Here is an 18,704-nt window from a genome sequence, read left to right as displayed (position 1 = left end):
AGGGCTCGGCAGAGCGGCGGGAAGGTGCGGCACAAGCGGCAGGCGCTGCAGGACATGGCGCGGCCGCTCAAGCAGTGGCTGTACAAGCACCGCGACAACCCCTACCCCACCAAGACCGAGAAGATTCTGCTGGCCCTTGGCTCCCAGATGACCCTGGTGCAGGTAAGGGAACCCCCATCCCCACCGCCGGCGGCCGCTCTGGGGCGTTTCATGGACGGGAGGGGCAGGGGCAGCATCAGCCAGAGCCCCTCTGTGAGCTGGGCGGGGGGCAGCGCTGGTATCGGGGTCGTCGGTGCAGCCGGCAAGGCCAGGGGCCCTGTGCGCATCCTTCCCTCCGCCCTCCCCAGCAGGGCCCCCTTCCAGCAGGACTGTATCCCCCAAACAGGAATTCCCACATCTGGGCCGTCCTGGCTGGGGAAGTGCTAAAGGCAGTCGGCAAAAGGTGTGTGCTTTCCCTCCTAGGAAAAGATGCTCTCATCCGTTAATCTCATCCATAAATACAGTGGAAATATTTTTTGGTTAGTCAAAAAAAAAAAAAGAAAAAAAAAAGAAAAAAGAGTAATGGAAGATTTCAGCACAGGATAGGAATTGCTGAGGAAATTGTGGGGAGCTACTCTTTTCCCTTTGGAAAATGGGCTAGAATGGAAACAGTTCTATTGTTCTGATAATAATCATCACCTGTTGCACAGACCTTAGTGTTACCATACACACTGCGTGCAGCAGCTCAGCATGCAGAGACTGTGCTTTACAGCCTTGCAGGAATTAGCTTTACAGTGTAATTAGACGTGGGGAGTAATTGTTTTGCTTTCAGGTAAAACTCCCCTGAAATGACTGGCAGTTGTGTTGCAGTAAGAGGTATAAAGTTGGCTGCAAGCTGTTATAAATCTTACTTCTTTGTTCTCTTTGCCATCTGGCATTCTATCGAAATATGTGGTTAAATGCTATCGGTTGCTGAGTGATGCTATCTCAGGTCTGGATGCTGCAAAGATTTATGCGTTGTGAATAATCTAATTTCCTTACTGCAAGCTACTGCTAGGTGCATAAAATGAAACACATGTGTCTGCAGGATTGGGTCCTCAGTGCTCTGCCTAACACATTATGTGTCGCTTTAAAGGACATGAAGATATCAAAATAACATGAAGTATTAGAAAAAGAAGGTGGTAATTCAGCGTTATTATTATTTTGAGTGCCCCTTCAGAAAAGCCTTTGCTATGAACTTCAATCCTAGTAACGGCAAAATGGGAAACTTTTACACTTTAGTACCTCACTGTGAAACTATTGCACTAGAAAAAACACTGTAGCTTTGACAAAAATAATATTAATGTCTCAGAAAATGCCAGTTATAACTGGAAGATACAGTTAAAACAACTTCACTTGTTTTTAAAAAATATACATGAAAGGTTTGCTCAGACTTTTAAAAATATGATTACATAAACACTATCCATTCAATGCCACAGTTCAATAGGAGTAGTTTACTGGACGATGGCTTTTAGAATATTCCTGCATTTTTACATGAGATTTAAAACATACATCCAGAATACATGTTGGGAGACTTTCACATTAATGACATCTTGATGAGTTCTCCTGTTCTTTTACAAATGCCTCAGAACAAACAGGCAAGGGGAAAAAAACGGTGGGTTTTTGCAGTATGTCTCTCGTGGCAGCTTTGATAAATCCTGATGGGGATATGTTGTGTTAACCTCTATGAAAGCATCAAGTGAGCCACGGCCACTACTCCACAGAGTTTTATGACCTACCTAAGGCGTAGGATAAAATTAAAATATATTGTGGAGGACTATGTTTATCTCTCTTAGACCCCCGTGACTAGTGGATTTACACTGAAGCTGGATTTGACCAGCCTTCTTTTCAATGAACTGCAATATTTGAAAGAGCTGTGCAAACATCTATCTTCATTTACAGAAGCACAACATCAAAAAGAAACCCCAGATGTTTCTTCCATCATTTGGGTGCAATGTTCTTTTAATCCAGGAATATGATAGCATCTGTGCAAGAGGTAAATACATATGTCTGGCCCTAGCAATAATTCCTGAGCCTGGAAGAACAAAACAACACACACCCCACATCTACTTTTTGGATGCCCAGAAAGAACAAGACTGTAATCCATATCAAAATTCTTGTTCTCTGAGAGTGAGAGAGAAGGTGCCAGGCTGTGATCTCAGCCACACTGGGTACATCAGACGTAGCTTCCCCGAAGGCCGTGCTCTTTCAGCTGAGTGGTATAACCAAGAGCAGGCTCTGGACTGGGCTTTGGTATCTGTTGGAAAACTTTGCTTCTGTCCCAGGAGGGGCACTTTGCAAAAGCATCAACCAGGGTCTCCTGTGATTGCTTTACTAATCTAGTAACACCAGACATCATTGAACCAGGGATCAGTGTACGATGTTTTCTCTGGGTTACACGCCTTCACATTTGCTGATCTGTCTCATATTTCCTATTCTTCTTCCATTTCTCGATGCTGTCCCGTGGTGTTTGCTTTTGGTGGGAATGTACGCTTACCCTCACAGCTTTCCACTCCTGTGGAAGCTGTTGTCTGCTGACAGCTGTTGCCTCTTCCCAGCATCCTTCATGTGCTGATGCCTTGTCATTGGAAGCCCTAGGGAAGGAAAAAGATACTGTTGAAAATCCCTTTGAGTTTCTGCCAAAGTGCCATTTAGGGAATGAATGGTTGGGGTTTTTTCTATTTCACCTGATTGCCGACCTTGGAAGATGATGTTGGCTACAGTATTGATAATATAGATGTAACTCTTCTCCACGTGCTTTCCGTTCATCTAATGAGCCTTATTCCAGTATGTACCAACGATCCAAAGGAGCTTTTGCAAGACTGTGGCATAGATAAAACTGATCATTCTGTGAGATAAGAAGGTGAACATCCATCCCTGTTTTCTACTGTTATTATTGACAGTATTTGCATGTCAAATCTTCAACAACTTTTTTGCTATCACCCAGTTGACTGATTTTAAATTAATTTATTCTACCTCACTAATACTTTGGCTTAACCCCCTGTTTCTGGGTGCAGTAGGACAGCAAGGGAGCTGTTCCAGCTGCGTGTCCGACAGCACTGCAGAAGGAAAGCCACACTCTTTCAAGGAGGTAGGATTTCACAGGAATCATAAATCATCTTGATTCTTAATAAGTAGTAGCAAAACCTGGGGCAAATTCTAGTCTGACTTATTCCTGAGCAGGCCAACAAGGTCTTCGGGAGTCCTCAAGGCAAATGTTATTGCAGCTTTCACTCCAACAGTCCAAAGCTTTCTGCTTCCACAACTGCCAAAGCAGGAAACCAAAAAAGCAATATAGTTGGAAAAGGCATTTTATGTTTTACTCCAATTAGATTCCAATTCAAAATCCAATAATTTGTCCTGTTAATATGCTACATTTTCATTTGTATTATTACCACAGTGCTTGATTTATGTTCATTTAAATTTTGATTTAGATGTTCTTGTGAAATAAAAAAGAAAAATGGCTGTATATTCCTTCCAGAAAGTAATATGAATGGCTGTATTGTTGATGAGAAGTTTTTTGCAATGCTAGGATTACTATATTGGTCATGTGCTGGTATGGATTTAATAGTATTCAGATTCATAAAGGCATATCTGCATTACTGGAGGAGGAGAATCGATTGATTTCTGTTCCCCTTTTGAAACTTTGGCCACTCTTAAGCAGTGAAGCAGAAAAAAATGCAGTAAAATTGAAGAGTCTCTTCAGAAGTAAAGCCAGAGGGTTAATATTTCATGATGCTGATATAAGTACCTGATGCTCTTTGGGAATGACTGAGCTGCTGTAAAATATGAATGCTGGAAAGCACATCTATTACCCGTCTCCTTGGGTTTTGTCTTTTTACTTCTCGAAGAGCTACATGATTGTTACTTTACAAGCTTAGTGAGTTTCATCATGCTTTTTTTTTTTTCAAGATACTTAGTTCTTTGGGAGGTTTCCGAGACAAAGATTTTCCTGCTGGTTTGTATGTAAATCATTGTTTTGGGCTTTTTTATTATTTTTGGAAGTCCAGTAGTGTAACTTGGGAACATGGGAAAGGATGGATGGCTTCTGGCAGCTTCGGTTGTTTCTTTTTGTAATGGCTTAAGTGTGGTGCAACCAGGCACTTGCAGTGAGTGGGACCTACAGCAGTAGGCATGCAACGTTTTAAAGACCACATGGATACACAAGGTAACATTTGGGGCTGGTTGAAATTAGTGACAAAACTGTCCTTGGCTTTAAAAGAGCCAGGAACAGCCTGTAATAACCCGGGCTGTGGCTGGAGTTCAGGGTGAGCATACTGCCTGGTACAGCCTGTGGCCGTTCAGCCTCTTCCAGTCCACACACCTGGAGGTTGTCCAAGACTGAAAAGTGGGAGAGCTGTTGAATCTCTTGTTGTCTTAGAGATCAGGATTTTCCAGCTGTATACATCAGTGCCCGAAAGCAAGAAAGCACCCACAGATACCACACCATAGATTTAGCCGAAAAATCTCTTAAGCGCATTTGGCTAACTTACCTTCAGCTTTAATGGGCCTTGCGGTAATTGCATTTGGGACAAGAGCTTTGGGGGTGAGTTTGTTGCTTTGTGCTTTAGCAGAAAGCTTCTCTTGTAAACGCCGACTTCAGGTTCTTTCATAATGATCAAATAGTACTATTTCCTCCTCTCATAACAAAAGACTTAAAATATGACTCATCTTTTCATATTGATAAGCAGAAAGCAAGGCATTGGCATGGGAAGAATGAGCCCAAAATAAACTGAGAGTACCATGCAAAAATCACTCCTGCTAAATTTAATTGCTTTTATGTATGAGTCACACTAATACTGCCCTGTCTTTCTTTTCTGTACATTGCACTTCACTGATGAAATATTTCAGTATGTAATGAAATGGAGCATAACAAAATCTTTCTCATGAGAGGTTGGAAAGCTGTCAGTTTTGTAAGATGCTGCAGTAACTGCTGTAATATTCACTGGGGCCCTGGATGGATCCATCCCTATCATTACATACTTGATTTCAGAGTTACACTAAATCACGCAGCAGCCAGGTGACTGCAGTTTCTGCTGAGCAGCCTAGAGTGAGTTTGTTAACAGCATTAGAAAGTGGATGGATTCCAGCCCACCCTTTCTGGTTTACTACAATGATTGCCGTGTTAATGTGATTAATACAAACAAGTAGCCTTGGAAGAGAATGAAAATTACTTACTCTTCTCTGCCAGATACAGTTTTGCTCTTCTAACCTGTCGTAGTAAACTACATGGTGTGTAAAGTTATGTGTTTGGCATCTGAGCGCTTTGGCATCAGAACTCACTGTATTTTTGGTGGAACCCTGTTTCATGAAAACGTGGTTTTAAGTAACATCAAACTGACAGGCTTAAGGTGCCACGGCTAAATTCTGGGTGGGACTCTGAACTGAAGTTTTGTTTTTCCTTTAAGCAGATAGTGTTTATTTATCTCATAATCACCCTAGAAGCGATTATTGATCCAGAATAATTATCAAAAAATTAATAGCTACAGTAGACAACCTTAACTACAATAGACAGATGACAAAGCTAGGGCCAAAATCCAACACTGAAGTCTACAGTCTAGCATACACTGGTAAACCGTGTGTTAACTTGCTGTGCAGGTTAACATAAATTAAATGGTAAGATCGTTCACAGGTCAGTATATGAATGCAGTAGGCTTCCTGTGTGTGTAGTTTTTCAGCACAAAGATGTGAGTGGGGCTATAGACTCCCGACATTCTTTACATTCTCCTTTGCAAGTAATGCTACTCTGCCTCCTTGCAGAGGTCATGTCAAAACACACATATTCCTGCAAGGAGTAAATAGCATTTTTAAGACCTGATTTATCATTAAACAAATATTATTAGATGTAGGTAGCTTGCCTCTGCTCTTGCTCGTAGTAAGGTTATGTTAAGGTCACTCTGTCAGTATCAGTATTTCCTATTTTATTTATTTCTGAGTTACAGTAGAATCAAGGCCAGCATTTTCTCAGATATGCTTTCATGCAAAGTCACTGCAAGTACATGCATCTCATTTGGTGATCTGATTAGCACTGCAGGCACAGAAGACTATACCGTGCTCTTTTGCTCCTTTGGTGCCTAAAGCACTGTGAAATCCTCCTGTTTGAGCCTGACTTTGTGCTGACCCTGTATGTTAGAAGGGTACCAACGTGTATCCTTTTTGCAATGTCAAACTCTAGAAAATTGATCTGCAGCTGAGAAGGAAGACAGGCCAGTCTCTTGTTTAGTAGTCACCTTCAGAGGAATCTGCATCTTCACTGTTTTTTAGGGTTCCTACAGCAGAAAGAGTTCATAACAGCTGCTGCTCTGTAGAGCAAATTGTTGATTTCTGCAGTGACTCAAAGTACATTGTGTTCTGTGTAAGACTTTCCTGATACCCACTGCCTGTCAGATTTACTGATAAAGCATGAGGGAGAATTTAGGCTTTTATGTAGCCAAATTCAGAATGGGTTTTTGTGTTCAACAGTCTTATTGTAGCCTACATAAATGTCAAAGTCAAATTACCGAACATCAGCTTTTAGTTTTAATTTAGGATGTTAGTGATGTATTGAAGGTTCATATTGAAAGTTCAGGGCATTGTCTTTCAAATAAAAAAAAGAAAGATGAATATAAAATGAGTCTTTTGGGACACCTTGATTAAAACCTTGTTAACAATGTGGGTTTGCTAACGCTTGCGAAGAAGGGTGGGAAACCTGAACCTGCCTTCTTGTCTGAGGTTCCTGCTCTGCTCAGTGATAGTTTCACTGACTCCTGTTCATGTTTCCCTTGCTTACGGTTTTCTTAGGGCTTACATAAAGCTCATGCAGGTAAGGTTTGTTTATTTGCATCATTTTCAAGGGAAACTAATACATTCATTTGTAAGCAGGTGTCAAACTGGTTTGCCAATGCAAGACGTCGCCTGAAGAATACTGTCAGGCAACCAGATCTTAGCTGGGCTTTACGAATAAAACTGTACAACAAGTATGTTCAAGGAAATGCTGAACGACTCAGCGTGAGCAGCGATGACTCATGTTCTGAAGGTTTGTTGATGCTCTTTTTATCAATTGTAAACTGATAAAATCTGTTTAGGAAAGTATCAGATACCCTAAGTTAGCTCTGGTTTCTCACAGAACGCCCTCAGTAGATCCACCTTTACTTTTTGTGAATTAGGTTCCATTTTCGGCTTCCAACTACTGTGCAGCCTTGCAGTGCAGGATTGTGTAGGTTAATCAGGGTGACAATCTGGTTGCATGTTATTTGCCTGTTTCGTATGGCATTGTTACTAGAAAGATAACTTAGTTCATTAGATTCTATACGCCTATTCCTTCAATCCACATTAAAGGAAAAATTGATTACGTGTGTTGGTTTAGGGAAATGAGAAATCTCTTGACTGTTACTTTCCTTGATGGAAGGGCTGTAGCAATATAACATCATTAACAAAAGAATCTGATTAACAAGACAATCTGATTAACTTCAGTGGGGCCTATTATATGGCAAACTGAATATTGCTGTTATTTGTTTTGTATATTTTACCAGCAAATGTTTTCCTTAAAAGGTGCACTGAAATACTCTTTCTTATGCAAATTAACAAATACAGGAATTTTTAAATAGCACCCTATATTTTTTAATAGAAAATTTGTATTCATTATGTCTGTGGGTACTTTTTTCAGTCAGTTGTGACAAGGAGATATACTGACAGGAACAAATGCTACAGAACATTATCAGAAAGCTGTGAATTTTTAGAAGAATATATTTCAAGTTGTACTCAGTTTCAATTTTCTTTGTTCTAATTTCAATTTGTACTCACATTCTTTTATATGTACTTCCCTTTTAAAACATTGGTTGCAGGACAATTAAAAGAGTACATCTTAAGCAAATACACTTAAATATGCTGTAGTATTAAGAAGAACCAAGTTTCAAGTTATAATCGTAAGAATTCATCTTATTCACACATATTTTTAAATGTTCATCATTGATTTAGGGCATTTCTCAGGTTTTTTCTACCTGCCTTGTGTTGCTCATGAACAAATTAGACTCAGGGACTGTTTTCTACAGTTAATTAATTTGAAATAGCTGGAACATCTGAGAACCCTGAGAACTACTGTGATCAATGTGTAAACAGAAGAAAATGAAAGTCATTGTCTAATGCTGAAGTCTAAAGTTACTGTCTAGTTTTAGTTATATATATATAGCAATTTAAAACAAGAAGAGAAAGCCTCTTGTTAAATATTAGGTATTCAGTGTATTACTGTATCTTTGTTCTTTTGTTTTCAGATGGAGAAAATCCTCCAAGAAATCATATGAATGAAGGGGGATATAACAAACCAGTTCATCACACTGTGATTAAAACTGAAAGTTCAGTAATAAAAACAGGAGTGAGACCAGAAACAAGTGCCAATGAGGATTACGTGTCACCCCCCAAATACAAAAGCAGCTTACTGAATCGTTACCTAAATGACTCATTGAGACATGTCATGGCTACTAATGCAGCTATGATGGAAAAAACAAGGCAAAGGAATCACTCTGGTTCATTTAGTTCCAATGAATTTGAGGAAGAATTGGTGTCTCCGTCATCATCAGAGACAGAAGGCAATTTTGTCTACCGGACAGGTAAGGGATTCTTTCTGCATCATTTCTAATACAACCAGCTTGGGTGGATGGTGTCACCTGGAATGAGTGTCACCTGATTGTGCATTTTATGAGTAGATCACTTCTGTGAGTGTCAGTCCTCTCGTATGAGAGTGGATAACTCCGTCCACCCTTTCATTCACTGGAGAAATTCCATATGCAGTATTGAAGTTAAATGCTGTTATTGACTGCTGTGAGGCTGGTTTGCTTTTTGAACGGAGCTACAGGGCCAATTTTTGAAATGACACAGGCTGGTTTTGGCAGCACTAAGGCAAGCATAAAGAAGAGGACTCTTGAGCATTCTATTACAATAAGGGAGGACTAGAGGAGGACTGGAGTTCTCCATGGCCCCAGCTGGGAGGAGAGGGCTTTGAAATTTCAAGGTAGTGGTCTGTGGCACTTCCATGAGCCACGTGCTCCCCAGTGAAGTACATGTGAACACCTTCCTCTGTGGTGGAGCATCTTTTCTGTCCTCAGAGTGCCTCCTCCAGTGCGTGGCCCTTTGGTGCTCATGCATGTCTTAGAAAGGTTAGTTTAGACCAATGTCTGCATCACTCTCCAGACACAGTGCATTGAGCTAAGGGGCCACAGACTTGGCCATTAAATATCTTAGCTTAATGTTTTTTTGAAGGGTTACATGTAATTTATTATTTTAATCTTATAAATAAAAACAGAAAAGCATGATTTATATCATTGGCTGTGTTACCAGTCAGAGGAAGGCACATGGGACTGCCTGGTTCATGCCAGTAAATTGCTGTAAATCAGGACAAGATCAGGACTCGCTCAGGTCCCCGTGGGACAGGGAGTGCTAGAAGGCTCCTCTTGCGGAGCTTGTTCTGTATTTCTTTGGGGATGTAAGGCAAAGGATATCCCCTTATCTTTGAAAAAGTGAAGTTTTGCATCCCAAACTCTGGAGGTCTCAACCAGTGGGGTTTCCACTCATCACAACAGCCCTTTGCATTGTCCCGGGGCCTTTCCCGGGGTGTTATTCTGCCCAAGAACCACCGTGCAGGCAGCATCACTTTTGGGAGGCATATTGATGAAAAGTACTGGTGGGCTTTGCCCTGAAGTTAATGAAGGTTTAGATGCTGTGCTTGGTTCCCCTTGGCTTCCTTGGCAGGCAGGTTTGGGTGCCCCTTGCCTTTGCAATGTCTCGAGTTTGCAGCCTTTACCCTTCTCTTTTCTGGCACATTTCACGTGCTTTTTTTTTGTCCCTGTGGTGGAGCCACAAGGATTTCAGGAGGCTGAGTGCTCTTGTAGAGTTAGGAGAACATTGGTGTGTTCAGGTTGTCAGGGGATGACTGAGGGGGGAGTGGGCGCCCCATAGAGAGAGAAATGGGATCTTATGGGGAGCAAGAATAGGGCATGCACAATGAATAAGTTTCAAAATTAAGTGTCTCTTCATTTAGCTTTTTTTTCAACATATCAAATGCATTTGGTCCACATTATGGATGTATTGTCTGCCAAGTTTTATTTTTAAGTGAAAAGTTACTCAAGAACAGATGCAGCAGCTCAGATATGTAAACTGCTGTTTTCTGTACTTTTATACCATAACTTAAAAAAGGACACAATGACTTTTTAAAAATTGTAATAAATTTGCTACTGGATTAAGTTCTTCTTGCCAAGTTTCAAGCTGCACTGAAAAATATGGTCCTTAATGAGAAGGGCTGAGACAGGCATACGGTAACTGTGTGCATTCACAAGCTGGGCTGGAATGACTAAAAACCAGTATATTTGTCCTTAAAGTTCATCACTGACATTCCTGGAACTCCTCTTGAGATTGTATGTAAGTCAGTTCTTAAATATCTTTGCTAACATTTTGAAGTGCTGTGCCTTTGATGAGAACACACCAGCAGCTCTCAGGATACAGATTTATTCTTTTTAAAATTCCAGGCAAGCAGTAGTCTGCTGATAGAAAGAAAAAGATCATGTGCACACACTATATTATATGGTATACCCTTCCTATATTTATGTGCACATTCAGGAAAAAATAGGTACAAACAGGCTTTTTTCAGCTACAAGGTTACAGTCCCATTAATGATTTTCTGTTGTTACTATGACATGCCGGAACCGAACCCTTCATGAACAAAGCAGATATCTTCAAGTTATTGTCCATTTCTGAAATCTATTTACAAACAGATGAAATTATCCAAATGATTGTTAGGTAGGAAGAGATAAATAAGGACATTTTATTTTTTATGTCTTTTCTCTGTAATTTGAATATCTGGGACGGCAGTTCTCAGTGCAGTTGTGTAGCAGACCTGTATCTGTGTTCTCAAAAATAGCTGTAATCCCTTTTGGTTAAGCAAAACAACAGGGTATGGCTGACTACCACTCACACCTTCCTGAAAGCAGCAAGTGTGTTTTTAAGTGAGATGTCACCACTTACAAGGAGCTCCCCGCTGCAATTTTTTGTTAAGTGAAACGGCTAATTTTAACACAAAGGGGTTGAAGCAGAATTGTGAGGTCTCTACTAGATGTTTTAGTTTATGAAGACATTTTGAGTAGTATTTCAAAAAAGCACAGAGTGAAAACTGATTGACATTTTACTTTTGAGAAACGTTTGGCAAGGTTGCTGTGCTCCTACGAGCAGGCAGTCATTGGTATTGAAGGAAATTCTTTATTGTATCTCCCTGGAAAAGCAACTTTTTGTAGCAGATCATAAGTAGAAAGCTTACTGATGGTGTCTGGTTCATGTTATGGTCCGGGTCCTGATTTCAGGTATATTAGCGTGTCCGGAGTGACTTTGCTCACGCAGTGCCTGGGGTCAACGTGGCCACGTGCATCTCAAGAGCCCGCGCCAAATTAACAGGGTACGAGTGCAGCGTCCGATGACAAAAACAAGAAATTGCAGTTTAAAGTTTATAAGGAAAATGGGTTGTACTGTTTCCCATTTCAGTCATTAACATGCTTATAAACGCGGTACCATATGCTACTTTAGCTTCATGCAACTGGGAAATTCCACATAAAGATCAAGGGCAGGCTATATAAAGGACTGTCAGGAGAGCGGCCTTGCTTTATACCTCTGCATGATTATTGTGAGCTCGTGGGAATCGGCTTTGGTGCTGGGGTAGGAGCAGCAATCCCGTGCCGCTTCCCTCACAGGTGCTGCCTGCCCCGGCCACCCCGTCCCGCTCCGGCTGCCCGGCCCGGGGAGCTGGGGAGCTGCCGCGGGGAGAGCGCAGCCGCACTCGGATGTGTCACATATGTAAGCGTTTCTGTCGTAAGCTGATATGCTTATGTGTGTAACGTGACATACGCAAATGTGTTCACTTAAGGCAGAGAATTTCAGTTTGGATTAATCGTAGTGCAGGTATAATATATAAATATATATAATTGGTAAAATATGTGTCTTAAACTGACCACTGAAAGGCTTGGTCCAGTGTTTTTGTTTAGTTAAAAATCCATGTTGGAGAACAAGTTTTCATTAACTCCTTGGCATGCTGTCATTCACAGCAGGTTCTCTGTGTGACAGGAATAACTGAAACCAGATTTACCTATCTGTATTTGTTGTACAAACGCACGCAGAAACAACAGTCCAACTGCAACAAGCACTCCAGAAATCTGTAAGGAAAAGAGCTAATAATGTTTATGGTGAGGCTGGACATAAATCTAAAGCAGGAATGTCAGTCTTTCGTTTATGGATCACTAAAATGCTGACTTTTTCTGTAATCACGCTGCACTGCTCTGTGAGTACCCTATCGTCAGTCACCTGCGGGAACAAAATGTTCTGCATCGTTATAGCACAAGGAAATGAAAAATCCCAACTTTCTGGGATATCGCTGTCTGGTGAGCTGCGTTTGGTGAATGAAAGCAAAAATTAAAACGAGAGAAAGAGAGAAAAAATGGCAGGACAGGGAATTTTCTAATTTTTTTCTGTAGGCAGATTTTCGTTGACTTCACTTTATATGTTACTTAGCACAGCAGAAAAGCCAGAACAAATAAAAATAGTGAGGAAACTAAAGGCCTGGAAAGGAGGGTGGCTTTTAAAAAACTCTTGAATGACTGTTTGATTTTTGAAGATGTTTGATCTCTATTTTTAGACGTTTATACTCAGGAGTGTGCTCTGTTTCTAATGTTTTCATTACTACTGCCTTTTACTTTTCTCTCACCTTTCTTTCTCTCTTTCATTGAGATCCTGCAAAGTTTGTGGTTTATAAAGCACGATCCTGGGTTGTTTATTGCAGCACACTGAGTACCTCTGATGAGACCCTCAGCACACTGCAGGATCAGGCCCACATTCATACAGAGCACTTAAATGTAAAGGTATAGCCATGCACATAAGTGCTATAGAAAGACACACACAAGCTGCAGAACAGTGCTGTGATTTTGTGTGGTCCTTGCCAACTTTTCCTCACAATTTAACTTTTTTAGAAATTAACATGTAATTTAAAAATGGGCTATAAAACTTAAAAGCGTAATATGAACACAATGGAACCTGTTTTCAGAAACAACTCGAGGGACCCGCAAAAACCGCTAGTACAAGTAACTTTTGCAAGTTTGATCTAAACCGTGCTGGAGGCCTTGGGGATACTTTAAAATAAATGGTAATCTGGGAGAGCTGAAGGACGTCCTTGTTGCAGATCCTAATGTCATCCAGAAGTGAAATGGAAAAGGGGAATGTCAAGTACAGTATTAAATGCACACAGCAGCGTAACTGCAATTTGAAGGTTACACAGTTAAGATCATATTTCTGCAGGAATTTTATTATTACATGACCTGATTCGTCAACACTGAAATAGCATGGAATTGAGAATTGAGGAGAGGATTGCATTTAATTTGCTATTATGTTGTTTTTTCTAAAGAAAGATTAAAAGGAAATGGCTTTACTGCAGGGACAGTGTCAGGTTTAATATACCAGATGTGATAGCCCAAACTTGAGAATTTTAAAGATCCTGCCTGCTCCCTGCTAGTTAAGTTGGTTGTTCACTTTTGCATTTCTTTGTTTGAACAGCAAAAATCAAATAAGCAGTTCTTAAATTCCCTTTAGTTTCTCGCTTTCTTAGTATTTGAGCTGCAAGGGGAATGGGTCAGGTTTATTTCTACATGACCCTGGAAAACAGTGCTTCATCAAAACTGAATCTTTTTTGTGGAAAGCTGGCAGTTTTAACCTCTCTCTGGTGGGGGAGCGGAGGAAGAGTGTGCTGGGTGGGCTGGGAGCATGGACAGTGCTGGGGGCAGAGCACCCTCCCAAAAGCCTGGGCACCCAGGGGCTGCCAGTGGGTGGGGGAGAGCTTTGCCTGGAGCCAGCCTGCCAGGAGGCGAAGAGGCCCTCATGGCAGTGTTACCTTTTCTGAGCCATTTCCCTCCCTACCCTACTTTTCACGGTAAGTTTTGTGGGAGAAGAGAATACTTGTTTTCTCACAGGTCCTGGGTGCAAACACTGTGCATCCTTGTTTTATCTTTTTTTTTTTTTTTTGTTTCAGATGCAAATTTATGTTTGTTGACTTTATGAATGTTTTGGGTGGCGCTTTTTTTTTTTGTAACCCAAAAAAAGGATTCTGGAGATTGGGCTATGTGTGGGTCAGAAGTGCTTCCAACAGCAGCATGTTCATGGATATAATTTGGGTATAATTGCTGTGGAGACCTCACGGAGCAGAGGAGGTGCATATGCATCTCTGCTGATTTTGCTTCTGTTGATGTCATGGCAAATTTTCCCCATACTTAAGTAAAAACTAGCTTGAGTCAGTTGTTTGGCTGCAGAGAATTTTCTTCAAGTCAGCTTGATTCAGAGCAGCACGTCTCAGGACTCCTGACAGCTTTATCATCACAGAGGATGAGATGTTCTTGCATTAATGATTTGAAATGGAAAAGACATCTGACCAAAAAATCAGGAGAGACCAAAAAAATGAGGGCATCAGCCATGTTTCCATGACCACAGGTTGCTGCTGCCTGTGCTGGTACAGCAGCCTGCCTCTGTTTCTCCAAGACCATTAAAATTTTCCCAATGCAAATATTCACAGCAACAGCCAAAAAAGCAGCAGACCCCTGCACTTGCCCAAGACCTCTCTCAGACACAGCAGGAAAAATGTATGGTGCTGTCACCAACCGCTAACAACTATATATTTTAATACTCCTCTTTAGAGTTAGCCAATGCTCCAGGCCTCAGCAACGGCTGTTCCCTGGCAAGCCTTGGGCCTCATTCATTTAGCAAAGGTGTGTGTTCAAAGAGAAAGAAATATTTATCCCCATTTTCCCATTGTTCAAAATGTCTTCAGAATTATGCTTGGTCTTAAAACCTGGGGCCAGCCCAAATGTGAATGTTTCAGGAAATTATGTGCATGGAAAAGCACATGATCATAAATCAGACTGTTTTCCAGTTTTAGCTGTAGACTGCATGGCTAGTAATGAATATAATAGGGAAATTAGTAAGAAAATTAGCAGTTAATTTAAGGAGTATTTAAAGAGTGTGTGAAACTACAGCTTGGGAAAACTGATTTAGTGAAATGGATGTGATTCCTTCTCCCTTAACACTGCCTGAGCAGGATTTTCCCCAGTAGCCAAATTTCTGTGCAGATCACTTACAGCAGAAACATCAGGCTTCCATGCTGCCTTGCAGTGTGTCAGCTGGTGTGGCTTTTTCACCTATTCAGGGTATCCTCAGCCTTGCAAATGCCAGCTGGCTGCAGCCACTGCCACTGTGAGTGGTTGCATGCCTTGCGAAAGGAAGCACTACTCAAATGAGGAGGGCAGAGGGGGGTTCAGGGCAGAATTAACGAGATGAGAGAATGGGGAAATGCACCACCTGGAGTGGAGCAGCAGAAAGCGCTGGGCACTGCAGCCCTGGTGTAGCAGCCAAGGACGAAGTGGTGCAGCATCGGGCAGGAGTGTGGTTTTGCGTGCCGTGGATCGTCCCTGTAGCCTGGCCACCCTGTGCTGCGTTGACATGCAAGCAGAGGAACCCTGCCACAGCAGCTTTCCCCTGATAGGCATCTGGGGGCATGAAGGAGGGTATGTCTGCTCTCTCCTCTACCCAGGAAACCTGGCTGCGAAATGTGATTATCAGCTGTTTGTGCCGAAGAGGGGATGCATGAAAAACACGGCACAATTTTAAACGTGAAAGAGAGAAAAAGAGGAACAAAACACAAGAGTGTTTGCAAAGATAGGAACATAAAGACATGTGCTGTCACCCCATCAGAAATAGCTTTGAAATCACACACTTTATACATCACTGATTGGAAAGTGCTTTTGAGTGCAAAGCCATGGCGGGAGGCAGATCACCCCGGTGTTGGCTTCCAAGCAAGACTTGTGCAGGCTCCGATGCCAAAATGTGCCCGTTGTGCTCCTTGGGGCTCACATGGGTCTGCAGCTGGCTCTGCCCCTGCACCAAGACATCTGCCTATGGCACCTGCATGGAAAAGAAAGAGAAATTACAGGGACAAAACCCTTCCTTTTTGCTCAATGAATGACTCCTACACGTGAAATCTATCATCTCCTTCACCAGTAACACTGTCTCCGCTGACACTTATTAACACACTAATCTATATGCAGTGCAGCAAAGTGTGACCAGGAGGGGATGAGTGCAGGGAAGTCAGGTGCAGGTGGGACCGGGTAGAAACAGGAGGGGGATGAAGGCTGAGCTTTTCACATTCTGGGGCAGTAAATTTAAAGGAATGGCGAGCCCATAAAAATTTGACTTCTTTCTGGAAAAACATCTGAACTGAAACTTCATACCTGGTGTGGGGTTCCTGCATGTCCCAGCCTCCTTCCGCTTCTGGGGAGAAATAATGCAATTTTGGGTAACGTCCTGGTAGAGTCTGCTTGTAATGCGGACTGTCCCCTGTGCAGTGTTACAGTGCTGCTGTTCATGTTGCTGTAGTTAAGGCTGTATCTGTGTTTCCATTAGAACCCTTTTAATCCGCAAATTTATGACCCAGCTGTAAAAATTCAGTCCAGACTGAAACTTGGCATGGGCAGCGTTCATTCTCCCATCTGTGGAAGGGCTTTAAGCAGGTATATCCCAGTAATAACCATCCGAGTTAGGCTTGTAAATTTGGAGAATGATGACTGCTGAACAAAACTGTGAGTTTCTCAGTAGTCCTGGAGTTTGAAATATTTTGTCTGTGGTGAGACTAGTGAAAAGCAGCTTGTTTGTATTCAGTCATATAGCTGTAAATAAAGAAAATGTTTTGTGTTCTTCTGCATTTGCTTACATGCACAAGCACATGCATTTTCCTTACCGTGGCGATATTTTGATGTGCATAGCAAATACTTGAAACTCTGCAGGGTCTTGCTCCAAAGCAGGGTTTGATCACTCCTAGGTAGCATAAGAAATTGTATTCACGCTGGTCTGAATGGTAGAATTTATCTATTGATCATAATAGAAAAAAATAGGGAAATAAAAAGACCAGATTGTTTTCTTTTGACTGGGATTTTTGATTGAATTCTTCTTAAAATATCTTCAAAAGTGATTCAGTATTGAGCTGCAAAATTAGTCACCATCACTTCCTCTCATTTTAATTTTCTTTTCTAAAAAGTTACACACTGAACGTGCCTGACCAGATAGGCTAGTAATCTTATCTGATCCAGCAAATCCTATTTCCCTTTGCAGGTTTGTGGTTTTTGAAAGCAATTCTGTAATTTAAAAAAAACCTCCTTTATGTGTTTTAACTGAAATTTTTTAGGTCATTTGTGCATAATGTGAATACCAGAAACATAATGATGAAAGCAGTTTAGCGAGACCAGACTTCTGATCTTCCATGTGTATTCACAGAGAAGCTTTCGGGAGGGTTTTGGCAGAATTTGAGAAGTGGATTGAAGGGGGAACTTGCATTCTCTACGTGGGCTAACATTAGGCTGTGGATGAGTTTATACCCGACCACTTGGAAAACTCCTTGACTGTATTCAGAAAATGTTGGGAAATGGTGGGTATTGTTTGTGTATGAGATTTTTGCCATCCTGATGGAGGAAGGGTTGTGCTCATAAAAACACCTGTTCTGGAAAAATGTCCCTTCGTTTGTAAAGTTCAATTTCTAATTTCTAGTTATCCAGAAACAGAGAAGAAGAGTTGGATTCTGTTTTATTTAATCTACTTCACTCCAAACTTTAAAAATTTGGTATAAGATACAAGGGGTAGATGTGGAAATTATCAGTGATTACTAAAGTCCATTTGAGGTCTTTTATGCTTTGTGGCATTAAATCAGTATCAGCCACTTTAGTTCTGTTGAAGGAGAAATATGTCCTAACAGCCAAAGCAGACAGAAGGTTTGTATAATATAAGGGAGTTTTATGTGAGGTGCAAAAAAAGGAGCAGGAGTTTAAAGCAGGAAAGTAAGTTGGATAAGTAAACTACATTGTAGAAAATCTGGAAAAAGTAAAACCAATTCAAACAGAAAGAGATCAGATAAACAGCTAGAGCTGGAACAACTGAAAAGAAATGTACAAAAATAGGTAAAGCAAAATTCCAACGAGCCATGAAATGTGTTTTGCTTAATTTTTCACAGTGGCCTTGAAATCTGATGTTGGAGACTCTATCTCTGTTCTCTCACAGATGGCCAGAAGTTGAGGTTATGATGACCAGATCATTTGGTATGGCACTGACATTTCAAGTTAGCAGGGATTGCCAAGACTCTCAGTTATGACACTAAAATATACCGCTATTTCTAGGGCCAATTTTCAGTCCCTCCCTCATGCCTCCACATTGATTTAGGCAACAGATGCATGAAAAGCAAAGCAACATTCAAAATAATCCCTTAGCTGAAGCTGGGGGAAGGCTGGCTAGTGGGCTGTAGCCAAAATTCCTTAAATGTTACAATGTTTTACATTTCTAAATGTAAAAACTTTCTTTCCAATGTGAGGTACCAGCCAAATGTCTTAGTTACGGTATCTCGGAGTAAAAACTGGCATATGGCCTTGTGGTCATTGGTGGGTACTGACAGATTTACACCGTTGAAGATCAAGTTAAATGTTGTCGGTTTCTCCATCTCCCCTTTACTTTGTCAGGCTTTTTTTCTCTCAGTTACTATTTGTCAACTTAAATCCAGTTTGCTGGAAAAATGAAGGCTCTTCACGACCTGGCTCTTCAGGACCGAATTGCCTCAAATTCTTTCTGCTAGCCAAGGTATTTTGTAATGCATTGCAAAA

General features: G+C 41.3%; 1 protein-coding gene across 1 annotated transcript in view; it reads left to right on the top strand.

Moving 5' to 3' along the window:
- The window catches only part of MKX (mohawk homeobox), a 49,084-nt gene that overhangs the window by 1,848 nt on the left and 28,532 nt on the right, over positions 1-18,704 (top strand). The window contains exons 2-4 of the mRNA XM_026843405.1: positions 3-162; positions 6,880-7,033; positions 8,268-8,603. Of these exons, the coding sequence (XP_026699206.1) occupies positions 3-162; positions 6,880-7,033; positions 8,268-8,603 (650 nt within the window). The remainder of the gene's footprint in view (positions 1-2; positions 163-6,879; positions 7,034-8,267; positions 8,604-18,704) is intronic.

The sequence above is a fragment of the Athene cunicularia genome (assembly GCF_003259725.1).
Source record: "Athene cunicularia isolate RWA chromosome 2 unlocalized genomic scaffold, athCun1 chr2_part1, whole genome shotgun sequence".
Taxonomy (NCBI): Eukaryota; Metazoa; Chordata; class Aves; order Strigiformes; family Strigidae; genus Athene; species Athene cunicularia.
This window is presented reverse-complemented; position numbering and strand designations above follow the sequence as displayed.